At 39.9% G+C, this 13,268-nt stretch overlaps 1 protein-coding gene across 3 annotated transcripts in view; it reads left to right on the top strand.

Annotated features, from left to right (window-relative positions):
* The window catches only part of adamts7 (a disintegrin-like and metallopeptidase (reprolysin type) with thrombospondin type 1 motif, 7), a 201,964-nt gene that overhangs the window by 150,156 nt on the left and 38,540 nt on the right, over nt 1-13,268 (top strand). For all 3 annotated transcript variants that reach the window (XM_078944241.1, XM_023952917.2, XM_078944242.1), the window contains exons 21-23: nt 4,123-4,296; nt 5,752-5,898; nt 12,304-12,466. In XM_078944241.1, coding sequence (XP_078800367.1) covers nt 4,123-4,296; nt 5,752-5,898; nt 12,304-12,466 — 484 coding nt within the window. The remainder of the gene's footprint in view (nt 1-4,122; nt 4,297-5,751; nt 5,899-12,303; nt 12,467-13,268) is intronic.

Below are 13,268 nucleotides of genomic sequence, written 5' to 3'. Positions count from 1 at the left end.
CGGCTCAGATGTAATGTGAACCCCCCCACCGTGCGGAGAGAGCACCGCCGGGCCCAGGGAGCCAGCACCCAAGGGACACGGCCGCCATCGCCAAGGGGGCCGCACCCCCCACCAGGGAAGGGGTAGGGGACAGATGGACCCAGGTCCCACCTTCCTTGCAAAATGTGTGTGCGTGTATGTGTGTTTGAAAGGGTGTGTGTGTGTTTATGTTGGAATGTATATATTGAAGGGGGAGGGGTGTGTGTACTAAGGGGGGTGCAGTTAAAATTGGCGAGTAGGGCACTAAGGGGACATCTCCTGATTACTCACAGTGACGTCCCCTCACCCTCCCCACCAAGGGGCCCTAAATGTCTATGGTGCGGTTAAAATTGGCGGGTAGGGTGCCAGGAGGACATCTGCTGCTTGCTGGCAGTGATGTCCAAGCACCCCCCCTACCAAGGACCCTACATGTCTAAGGTGCAAATAAAACCGAAAGAAGGGGGGCCCACTCCATACGGCAACCATAGGAGGGGGGCAACTGCCAAGTAGCCCCCCCCCCCAAGGCGCATCGCAGGCTAGACCCCCCACCCCCTCACCCTAATATGAGGTTATATGAGGAAGGGGGTAAGTTGGGGACAGCTGGTAGACTGTCCCCCGGTGGTCAAACAGCTGTCCCCCAGCCCCCCCCCCCCCCCCCCCCCCCCCCCCCCAGCAAAGGGGCCAGGGCCACCCAGCCCAGGGGCCCCACCCCCGGAGGCGCCGACACCCCAGGCCCAGCACCACCCACCCCACACAGAGAGAGAGGAGCCAGAAAGCTTCGCCCCCCCCCGGAGCAAGCCCAGGCCCCCACCCCCAAACGCCGGCCCTAGAAGAGTCCTGGTCAGGCCTCGACGGGACCGAGGCAGCCAACTGGCCGGGGAAACCGCCGATAGCCTCAGCGGAGACCCCGACCCGTCAACCCCCCCTGCCCCGTACCAATAGTGCCCCCCCCTCCCCCAGAATGCCCCCCCACAGGACAGGGCCGACAAGACCCCCCCCCACCCCACCCCAGACCCCGCAGCCGAAACGGATGACACCCAGAGCGACCGGGGGCCCCAAGAGGGTTGTCCCGTCCCGCCCCAGAGCCAGGGAAGGGCCGATCCCAGCCCCAGGTGTAGATGGACAGCCCATCCGGCGCCGCTGGGCCCCCCCCGAGCAGGGCCCCCCGCCAACCCCCCCATCACAGGCAAAGGGACCACCCCCCCAAGCCAAGCCAGACCACCACCCCACCCCCCCACCACGCACCCCCACACCCAAGCCCAGAGGACAACGCAGCACCCCAGCCCACCCCACCCAGGCGCCGGACCCGACCCCCTGACCAACAGAGCCCCCACCACCCCCCGCCAGGCACCGGAGGCCCCGACCCCCACCCCGGCCCACGGCAGAAGGGCAAGGAGCAACGACGACCAGGCCCCCCCACCCCCTAAGTCATGGAGTTAGCTATGGGAGACCAGAGAGACCGAATTCTTTCAAAGTTACTTGAACCTTGGCTTGACATTTTTTCCAAGCTGATATGATCAAGCAGCAGATTTCTGTGTTGACTTATATTTATATTTTTCTTGCTTTTCCAATTTATTAAAATAGTTTTTTTAGCAATGCAAAGAGTTATGAAAATGATAGAGCCTAATCCTCCTTCTACATCGATGGCACTCACGTCACCAAGCACACAAAGTGACGGTGAAGCTGTGATTGAAACCTTAAGCCAGACTGATAGATCGGCACATACCTGCTGCCAGAGAGCCTGGACAGGCGTGCAGAACCACAGTGCATGCATGTAATTGTCGGGCAGATTACCGTCACAGTGCTGACAAATGTCTGAGTTGCTGAGACCCATCTTGAACATCCTCTGTCCAGTGTAGTAAATTCTGTGTAGAGTTTTGAAATGGATTAGCTGCAGATTTGGACTTTTTGTCATTTTAAAGGTGTTTAGACAAAGTTCTGACCAAAAGCTTTCATCTGTGCTGATGCTCAAATCCGCATCCCATTTTGTTGTCGGAAGTGAAATATTATTATCTAAATTACATAAAAGTTTGTATATTTTGGAGAGAGTTTTATTCATTGAGAAATTGATCAGAGTGGTAACTACATCTGGTAGCTTTAAATCGTTGTCTCTGTATTTAAACTTTTAGTAATAATTGATTTAAAATGCTGATATTCCAAGAAGTTATTTATTCCATGTTTGTCTTGAAGTTCCTGGGGAGTTATGAATCTTCTATCAATAATTATGTGCTCTAGTTGTTTTATGCCCCCTGCTTGCCAAGCTGGGAAGTGGATAATTTTTTTGTTTATGAGGATGTCTGGGTTGTTCCAGATGGGTGTCATTTTGCACGGTTGAATTGATGATTTTGATATTTTGAGAAATTCCCACCAGGCTGTTAAAGTGGCATTTATATTAATACTTTTGAAACAATCCTGTTTTTTAACTGTTTGGCTAATAAATGGAAGATCTGATAGGTTGATCTTTCCACATAACGCCTGTTCCAAGTCTAACCATGAGTTGGTTTCTGGATTATTTTTTAACCATTTTCAGATGTATTGTAATCTATTTGCAAGAAAGTAATTGTGGAAGTTAGGTAATTCTAATCCTCCACAGCTTTTTGCAGATTTTAAAGTTTTTAGACTAATTCTTGCAGGTTTATTGTTCCATAAAAAGCTTGATATGGATGAGTCTAATGTTTTGAACCATTTTAATGGCGGTTGTGTGGGAATCATTGAGAAGAGATAATTAACTTTGGGTACGATTTTCATTTTTACTGTGGCTACCTTGCCCATAAGGGACAGAGGCAGGTTGGTCCAGCGTGTTAGATCGTCCTGTATGTTTTTCAGTAATGGGGTGTAGTTTAGCTGCACCAGTTCTGATAGTTTGGGGGGAAAATTGATACCTAGATATTTGATATTTCCTGATTTAACTGGTATTGTGAGTCTTTGCTCCGCATTATTGTTCAGTGATAATAAAACAGACTTATTCCAATTAATGGAATAGTCTGATATAGAGGAAAATTCATTAATGATTGTTGCCGTTTCATTTACAGAATGTAAATTACTTAAAAACAGTAATATGTCATCTGCATAGAGACTAATTTTATGATGGCTGTGTTTGGTTTTAATTCCTTTAATGCTCTCATTCTGTCTTATTGCTGCAGCTAGAGGCTCAATAAATATAGCAAAAAGAGAAGGAGAGAGTGGGCAACCCTGTCTGGTTCCTCTTCCAAGAAAAAACCTGTTGGAAGTCTGTTTATATATTTATCATATATCTTTGTTAGCTGTAGGTTTCACATAATATTTAAAGTTTGTACTAATCCAGTTACTTTCACCATTTGTTTAACCAAAGAAAATGTCTATAAAGTATTTTTTCTCACATGTTAGTTGTAAAATAATTTGTCTTTGATATTTCCATGTTGACACAAATATACTGATAAGTGTACTTTAAGGTCCCTTTTTGTTGAAAAGGAGTGACAGCGTGATATTTCTATTTGAAGCTACCTTCTCTCCACCCTTGTCAACGCACATTCATGCCACCATTTACAACGAAAAGTCTATGTTAATATGAATGTATGCGCATCTCAGGCTTCAGCATTCAAGACTTGCAATTTCATTCGTAGCTGCAAGTTTCTATGACCGTTTCAGTATTCACTGAAATGCTAACTGTTGGAAAATTAATAATGCAGGAGAAATTCCTAATTTTGGTTTGTCCCAAGAATCATGTGATACCAAGTCTTTCCTTTACCAGAATAGAGCTGTGAAAGAAAATGCCTGGCGCAAGAAAAAGCTCCTCCCTGCTTAGTTGTAACACCATGGGCTAATCACGCGTCTAACGATTGCGTGTTTAGCCTGTTCTTGATCGCGCGTCACATGTCAGGTGTCTGTTGCTTAAGAAATGAACCCTGTATAAAACCATCTCTCTGTCGAATCACTGCTTCAGATGTGTAACTTCGTCTTGGACTTTTTTCATCACTCAGCCATTATCTCTCTGGACATTCTGTCACCCAGTTCTTTTCATTGGAACTCATTAAATCCGCACATCAGATCCGTCTGCTTTAGGCTCGTGGATATTTACATTGAGACTGCTGCTTTTGGATCCTAATCACGCCTTGCTTTCCCCAGTGCTCCAAGAACTGCGAGGGTGGCTCTAAATTTCGAGAGGTCCAATGCTTTGATCTGAGGGATCAAAGACCTCTAAGACCCTTCCACTGCAGGGCCATGTCCTCCAGGCCACAATCACAAAATCTCTGCAACCTGCAGCCGTGTCTGGACTGGTACACCTCATCCTGGGGTCAGGTGAGTGACTGACTGGAAGTGATTAGAACTTTAGTAAACATTTTCAACTGTGTGCTCTGCCTTTGCTTGACATGATTGAAGGGTTGGGGGTGGTTGCAACAGCTCAGTAGGCTGAACAGGAGTTTGACTATTGCGGGGTTGGGGGTTTAAACCCCAGGTGTCCCATTCATTAATTTATTGGGCATGACAGTTGCGTCACATAAATAATATTCACTAAATACCTAAAGTTAAGAAATGGAATTAAATGCGTTTTTTATCATGCTTGATATTTGTCATTCTTTAATGTATATACTGTAGTTAATGTATTAAATAGTAAGAAAACTCACTAAAACATCTTTAGTGTACTTTCAATCAAAGTCATGTGTCTGAAATCTCATTATATTAACATTTTGTAGAAATTCCCAGACATTTCTTGTGTTTATGTGTTTAGGTTGCCAACTTCTGAACCACAAAATGTATGGCAACAGTAATTTACTACTTTAGTGTAAGATGTCATTTTCTGTCTTCCTGACTTGTGTTTTGTCATTTTCACTCCTGTCTGTGAAAGTGATTAAGGCTTGGCACGTCTTTTCATGAATAAATGTTTGCGCATACAAATGACTTGCAAAACTCAGCTATGAAGTTATGCTCATAATTAACGATGCATTCCTGAACTTGCTCAGAACACAACCAGTCCTCAAGCAGCTTAAATTTTTCTTTTCTTTTCTTTTTAAACAAAGAGAAGAAAATGGCATTTGGAAACATTGGATAGAGTAAAAAAAAAAATAGTCAGAGATTGCAACGAGTAACAACCCAACTATCATGGCAATAACTCAAAAAAACTCTGAGTATGATAAGGTATTTATTGTACCCGTACCTACATGGCTTTCTTTACCTTGAAAATAATAAAGGTTTTTCCTGTAACTTTTCATCAAAGTTCTGTCTCTCTCTCTCTCTCTCTATCTATCAATATATATATATATATATTTTTTTTTTTTCTGGACCTCAGACATCTCAGTTCAGATGAATGTATATACATACGTGCATGTATATACGTATATACATGTATGTGTAAGCAAGTGAAATGAATGCCTGAAATATTTCTTTGTACTACATCATGCGGAGTAGTCATTTTCAGCCTGTGTGACTGAAATTTCAGTCGTCTGCTCTTCCCTCGACTGTCTTTAATGTACTGTCAGAGGAATCTTGACACACTTCTTTGAGAAAAGTACCTGCATATTGAGTATCAGCATGCTGTTTTTAACCTTTAAAAGGTGTTTTTTTATAACACAACAATTTGGCAATACATCTAGATGACAACTAAATTATAGCATTTACCCTAAAACCTGAAAAGTATTTAATATAAATAGAACAAAGTTTTTTGCTTGATTTGCAACTTCGTTCATTTTTTTTACATTTTTCAATTAATATGAGAAGAGGTTAAATGTGTGCCCTGTCTGGTGTTTTGCTGTGCAGTGCTCTGAAGTGTGTGGAGGAGGTGAGCAGCAGCGCATTGTCACCTGTCCAGAGGAAAATGGATGCGAAAAAGACCTGCAGCCAAGCAACATCCAGTCCTGTAACAGCCAGCCATGTGCTCAGTGGCTGACTGGATCCTGGGGAGAGGTACAACTCTGAATATATTTTACCTAAATCCATTCATGCTGACTTTTTAAACAATTTAGTCATTTTGATGCTCATTTCAACCCACAAATACAAATCTTTTCAATGTTATTGTTCACTTTTTTGGGGAAAAAGAGACTGAATTTTGATTTTCAAAACACAGATTGTTTTACTAAACCTGGACGTTTATTAATTTTTCTGTGTGTCTTCAAAGTATTGTGTGTTTATTTAAAGACTTGGGGCATATGAGTACAGTAATGGAAAATGCATATTTTAAAAACAAAATAAATGATTAATGGCCTTTCTACACCACATACAGAAAAGTTATTGCCATCAGTTTTTCTGAAACCTTTTAAGTAATTAAAGATTTGTTAAGGCAGAAACCTGGGAGCTAGCAACACATTTCCCCCACATATGACAAAAAAAGACAGAAATGTGACATGTAGTATGTCACAAATTCCTACTTTAGAAATTGATTAAATAGATGAGTTAATAGATTAATTGATTTTAAAGCCAGACCAAATGAAAAATATGCACGTGTATTTTTGTAGAAACAACATGAAGTGTAATTGTACAACAGCAAGTGTTTTTTAGGCTGACAACTTGTGTAAATTCCTTTCTTTTTATTTATAAGGAAATGATCGAAAGTCAATTGTGTGGTTGGCAGTATTAAGAGTGTTCCTATGATAAAGCCTATTACATACAATAATATAATTAAACAGCAAATAAAAGTCATACACCTACTTTTACTGTCACATAAACATTTTGGTACAGTCTCACATATTTGAGGATTGCAGCACAACATAAAGACCCACAACAATTTGTTGGTGGATCTTAACCATTAAGTGCCTATTAAGGAGTTCATATTTCCCCCGTCTCTGTTAAGAGAATTGGAATATTGGAGTTTAGTACGCTGAGTCTGGAAAGTAGTGTGGTACATCATTTTACTTGATAGTAGGATGTTCAAAGCTTTGCCAGCTAAAAACAAATATTAATGCGATCAAAACGACTGACTTTGGGATTGATCTTAACAAGACTCTTTGACAGTAAAAGCTCAAGAATGAAAGAAAGTCAGGTTGTTGAATGTAACAAACTTACTAGAAACGAGTGGCGATCAGCAATGTTCTCTGAAAGTACATTACATAAACTATAGAATAAAAATCACTTTCAAAATTATTGAATATTAAATGTGGCTCTAGGTCTGTATTTATTTGGACAGCAGGTAAACTCAAAAGCTAAATTTACATCGCCTTCAGCAACCCACAGTCACGTAAACCATTGACTGTATGATATATAACTGGACAAATGGCATGCAGCGCCCCTATAGAAAATGCCTTTTTTCCGGTTCCAACCAAATTAAGGCAATTCAGTCCCAGATTTTCTGCTATATGACCGTCGCCATGTTGGAACCAGACGTCCTCAGTAAGCTGTAATTGGTCCGTGTCGGTCTTAGTCTACATTTCTATCGCAACCACTCTCTCCAATCAGGAGTGAGCATGTTAGAAGGCCACACCCCTTCCGCTGAAAGGGGGCTCAGGAGAATTTGTCAATCAAATGCTCCGAATGTTCACAAGTTATGTTTATTGAGAAACTTGAACAACTTATGCTACAGCAAAAATATCATTAAAAAAATGTAGGATTAACAAGAACATGTTAATAAAAGGTAGAGCAAGAATGGCCATCCTGACGAACACGATGACTGAGTAATAGCTGTTTATTACTCAATAGAAGTCTCCGGGATTTTGACTTCTTGGGACCAGCAGGTAGTTCCTATTTGGAACACGAAGAGGGTTGTTCAGTCCAGTTCTTATTTACTGTCAATGGTGTAAATGTGTGAAAGCTTGAAGGGTTTCTAAAAAAATAAATGTTAACCATTTTTTTTTTCTCAGGAAAAATCATTCAAATGCTATGCATTGTGGTCTGGGGTATATTCACCAATCTAGTGACCATTGATGCACTCTAGTTTTTTGCAGAAACTGGGAGATTTGGACAGCTCTAGAGAACTCACTACATAGTGCACTAAGTAGTGAAGGGATTTGGACACAACCCAGGTTTTAGTTTTTAATTATCCTCAGCTGTTTCTATTTCAGTTAATTGATCCTTGGTATATCCAGCCTCTTGTATTTACTTCTTTATGTCACATTACATCTAAAAAAAAATTGTTTTTAAACATCTTAATTTAAAATTTACTTTGTTTTTAATACATGTATTTGCAATTAATGAATTTACATTAAAAAAAACTTTTCCCACATGGCATCAATTTGTAGTGTTTTGTACTTGGGCCTAAATCCGGCTGGAAATAGAAAATCAGTCTTTTACAGAATGCATACATTTATAAAATTGTCCCCTACATTGGGGTTCTGTAACACTGCTATTACTGAACAATGAGTTATCTGTTTAGAACTGGTCTTACATATCAAGTATAGTCCTTAAATAGACTCTCAAAGGAACTCTACCACCTAGCTGTGGTGCAATAGTAGCAGCTCAGGCCCACAAGGAAGTTTGTCCTCAATTTACCTTTAAATCATTAGCTGATTATGTTTGGCCGGGATAGGCTCCGGCAGCCCCGAAAGGGACAAACAGAAGAAGATGAATGAATGTTTGGATTACTCTAAATGTTATCTGTCCGTCAGTGTCAAAATGACCTCTGCCAAACACAAACAGGCTGAGTGCTTGAGGTGAAGCTTTTAGAACTGCACACAGTAAATATGTTTTAATTGTATTTATTTAACCCATTGATGTCTGAATTTATTTCCAGCTGTGAAAAATATGTTTTGCTTTTATGCAAATGCTATATTAAGTTAAGTTTGGAGCAGAAGTGGTTCGATGCACATTTGCATCAATAGGTGTCAGTTTTGTAAGAGGGATACTGCAAGATCACACATTTCTGTGAAAAGATGGGATCTCTGAACACGTCATTCATACACGCTTCAGTGGTTGTCAAGTTATATTAGGAGCAGAATTCCTCCCTGCTTTAACAAGACCATACTGCTGCTTAAGATGGACTATATATATTACTGTGAAATACTAACTTTAAAGAAAATTAAAACACCAAAACAACAGAGCCACAAAAAAAATTTCTAAGTAGTTTGACCAGAAGTGGCAAAGGATGAAGCAACTGCAGTTTGGGAACTAAACAATCTGTTGAGGGGAAGAAGTGGAGGAGAGATAAATAGAATTTATGAAGGATGTCATGTTTCAAATGGATCTGTTGCAACGCACCAGTATCAAAAAGATTCAAATAGGACTTAGTGCATTCACAAACTCATAATACTGAGTTAGCTATTATAAATCATATAACTCATTTACACTCATAAGTCACTTTGTGTCGAGCTCTTTGCTAATCAAAGTCAGAAAACTTTCTAAAGTGAAGCAGGCTGAGATGTACATTCCCTATATAGCATGGGAACAGATTATACATATTTCATCACACAGGGAAGACCTGAAGAAAAGAGCAAAGGACGATGACAGGAGAAAAGTCGGTGTATGATCAATCAAAATTATTTAAAAATCCAAAATGTTGCTTGCTGAGTATGGCGCAAAATAACTGGGCATCTTGATAAGACTTTATTATAAGGGTCCCTTTATTAATGTGAGTCGCTGCATAATCAAGCATTAAAGAACTAATAAATAAAGTATCAACTTCCACTTTTATGCATTACTTTGTATTACTAAGTGTATTATTTAATTCATTCATTAGTAGTTAACTGTAAATTACTTAACGCTACTTTTTGCATTACCAAGAATTATTAATGCCACTGCTTTGCATTATGTATGCATCAACATATTAATTTATATGTAGTCATTACCCAATTGTTAACTATAGTTAATAAACTATAGTTAATAGTTGTCAAGTAACCTTTGACTAAAGCTCATGAGGTTTGACAGCATTTATTAAGGGTTAAGTTAGGCTAAAAACCTAAAAACTTACTTACCTTTTGCTTACTAACTCCTAACAAACAACCATAGTAAATTATTACTTCAGACATTATTAAGGCTTTATTGTATAAAAACTAACATGCTGTTGATGCATATACGATGCAAAGCAATTGCAGAGGAAAGCTTTTATTGATACTTTGTTATGTGTTTGGTAACGTTGAATAATAATATCAGTTAACTGCCAAGTACTGTATTAAATATGACACCTAAAGCCCCCATATCATGCTATTCTTAAGTCTTTCAGAGTTAACTTTATCCAGATATATATGATAACTTGTGACTTTTGGCACACTAAAGAAAATACATTTTTTATGAAATATTCCTTATTTTTAGAGTTCATTTTCCTACCCAGATGTAAGACGACTCTATCTCTGAGGCGACTCTATCTCTGAGGCACCGCCTTTCTCTCCTTGTGGGTGCCGCCCATTTCATGATGTCAACCTAGAGCCGACCTTGGCAGCTCTGTATTTTTAACCCTGTTTTTCATCAGGAATTACCATTATGTCACACTTAATAGCTTGAAAATGATATAGGCACTCAAATATTGCAAAGCAATGCATAAAAGTATCTGTTAAGACTTTATTTATTATTATTTAATGCTTAATTATCAATGACCCACATTAATAAAGTGATCCTTAATATAACGTGTTACCACTATTTTCTTTTTACTCTGAGGTCTAGTGGAGACTTTAACTACAGCCCTTAAGTAATTGTATGTTAAAAGTTAAACATTATTCTTGATAAATGTAACTTCAAGTTGGAGTACAAGATTACTTTTCAGTGCAGATGTTGTAAAATGCTAAACCAGTATTTAGGGTTAAGTAAAAGCTGCAGGGAAACAGGATTCCCGGATCTCCAGTGGTACAGTGTTCAATAAGCTTTGGGGCAAACCTACTTAGGCAAGTTTTTGGTAACTTGTGAGGAATATTTTACTTTCTGATGTGATTGTGTGCAGAACTTTTCTTATTAACTTATTGATAAAAGGTTTCTCTCGTGTATTATTCCTAACAGTCTTTGTTTTGTCTTAATAGACACGAGCAGCAGGTTTACTACTAAATCGTAATATAATAGAGCCTGTTTCATTTGCCGACCTACTGCTGTTATGATGTAGAAAACGCATTTACAAGTGTAATGCAGTGGGGCAAACGGTAAAAAGAAAAAAATGTCACAGTGCATGCTGTAGAAAGATTCACGCCCCATAATCCAAGTTCAAAAGCACTGCAGTCCAAAATGACAGGAATTGTACAGAGCAGGGGAAGAAAGATGAGTGTACAGGCATGGAAGGAAAAGAGCAGCTGTAGAGAGCAGCAGAACATGAAAGGATGTGAAAGCAGCACTACAAAAAGAAAAGAGAAAGATGGAAGATATTTATTAAAGCACCTCAAGCCCCGCCAATTAACCCTCGAAAAGACAATCATTTCCTCAACTCTTTCCCTGCATGAAGAAGCAGAATGTTAAACCTGAGAATTATTAGATCATTTTTTACTAATTTGCTTTTTTGCAAGTAGAAAAATGATCATTCAAGTAGGATTAAAGGAACAAAATTCTTAACAAAGTAGAAAGAAAAGCAGACACAAAGTATTTCCTCTACTGCGTTTTTTTAACAATATAATATTTATTATGTGGAGTTATTTATTTATTTATTTGTTAACAAAAACATTCATCTTGAGAGGGAGTAAAAAGCTACCGGTAATCAATCAAAAAGTTGTTGTGTGGAGAATACACAATTTAAACAAACCCAATTCTACCAGAGGGAGTTAAGTCATTTCCTGTGAGCTTTTCTTCAGTTTGTGTCTTTGTAAAAAACTGTTTATTTCAAACCTGTCAGCAAGGAATTGGGGCTCGGGAGAATCTGTCAATCAAAAACTTTTAACATTTGATGTGAGGCCACCTACTTTTCTTGAAGAATCTGATTGGTCAGTTTTTAACTTAAATAACTTGCACTACAATAAATATATCATTAAAAAAATAGGAGTATAAAAACATGTAAATAAAAGGTAGTAGAGCTAGAATGGTTATTCTGATGGACTGAGTATCGTCTGTTTATTTTTCTCAATAAAAGTCTATTGAAATTTTGGTTTCTTGGAACCAGCGGGTTCTTCCAGTTTGGAACGCAAAGGGGGAGGGGTTGCTCAGTTCAATTCTCATTTATTGTCAATGTGTGCACCAGGGCTAATTTGTTGTCTTTTAGGTGACCTCTGATAAAAAGTAACTGTTTTAAATGAGTTTTTGGATTATTTTAATGAAAGTTTTGTAGTAAAGTTTGCTCTTATTCTTCAGAATGCTTAATTACACAGATCTTACACAGGTCTGGTAGCTCTGGACAGTGCAGCCACAGTTCTGACTTTGAGTGGTGGGGGTCTACTGTTGGGGAAACAAAGAGAGATCAATTCAAGTCTTTTAAGGAAAAACAGAAGTTAAGTTTGTGTGCGCTGTGGAAACTGAAGCTTTGGAAATGTTTCTGTGCAGTGTTCAGCTTCATGCGGTGGGGGTGTCCAACAGCGACTCATCAAATGTGTTGACACAAAAGCTGATACTGATACTGAGGTGGATCAAGGTCAGTGCCACCATGAGCTGAAGCCGGTCGGCAGCCAGAAATGCAACACACAGGAGTGTGAGAGCGCCTCCCCACGTAAGTATGTTCCGACATTTTACCTTAGTCAGAGGTACACCGCCTTACAGGTGGACACAGGCTGTCTGCATGCAGAACATTGGCAAATCTGTATGGGGCACATAAGTTGCCAGCATTCATTTTGTGATCCTAGACCACTCGGTAAGCCTGTAGAAAGAAAATGCTCATGCATATGTTTCACTGTGGGAATGCTGCAAGTGACAGGTTGTAGTGAACACTTTACACGTAAGGGGGAAGAGGGTGAGAAGCAGGCATGTCAAACAGATTTTTCAGTTTTTCAACTCTCCTTAACCCTGTGCAGGGAGCTTATTAGTGCTGTTCAAGTGAAAGGTGCACACCCCTTGTGTATCCCATGTTCACTGTCGGGCAGTTAGAAATGAGGAAATTAGACTATTACAGCGTGGTTTGTCTGGGCATCCCACAGGCGTCCTACGGGCGCTAACATGTCACCTGTTCACCTCATGAGTGCAACATTTGCGAGTGGTCAGCAAGAAGCCAGTGCACACAACTTACTAATGGCTACAGTGCTGCATAAGGGGACCCAACAAAGGCATCACCTGTGCGTTATAGCTGAGTGTAACTTACATTATCCTAAAGTTACAATGACACTGCCCTCAGCAAAGCATGTTCAAGCTGCCACTTCCAATGAAAAATCGGTGTAAATGTGCATTCAGGCTTCTGTTCTAAAAATTCTATTCAAACATTGCTATGCAAGCTTCTACAACCATTTTCAGGCTCAATGTGCAAAATGCGTGGCCATTCACCTAATATTTGATATATCTGAATAGAGCTGTGACAGAAA

The sequence above is a fragment of the Oryzias latipes genome, chromosome 3, assembly GCF_053564925.1.
Source record: "Oryzias latipes strain Hd-rR chromosome 3, Olatipes_Hd-rR_3.1".
In the NCBI taxonomy this organism is placed as follows: Eukaryota; Metazoa; Chordata; class Actinopteri; order Beloniformes; family Adrianichthyidae; genus Oryzias; species Oryzias latipes.
The sequence above is the reverse complement of the archived record's forward strand: the minus strand, read 5'-3'. Positions and strand labels throughout refer to the sequence as shown.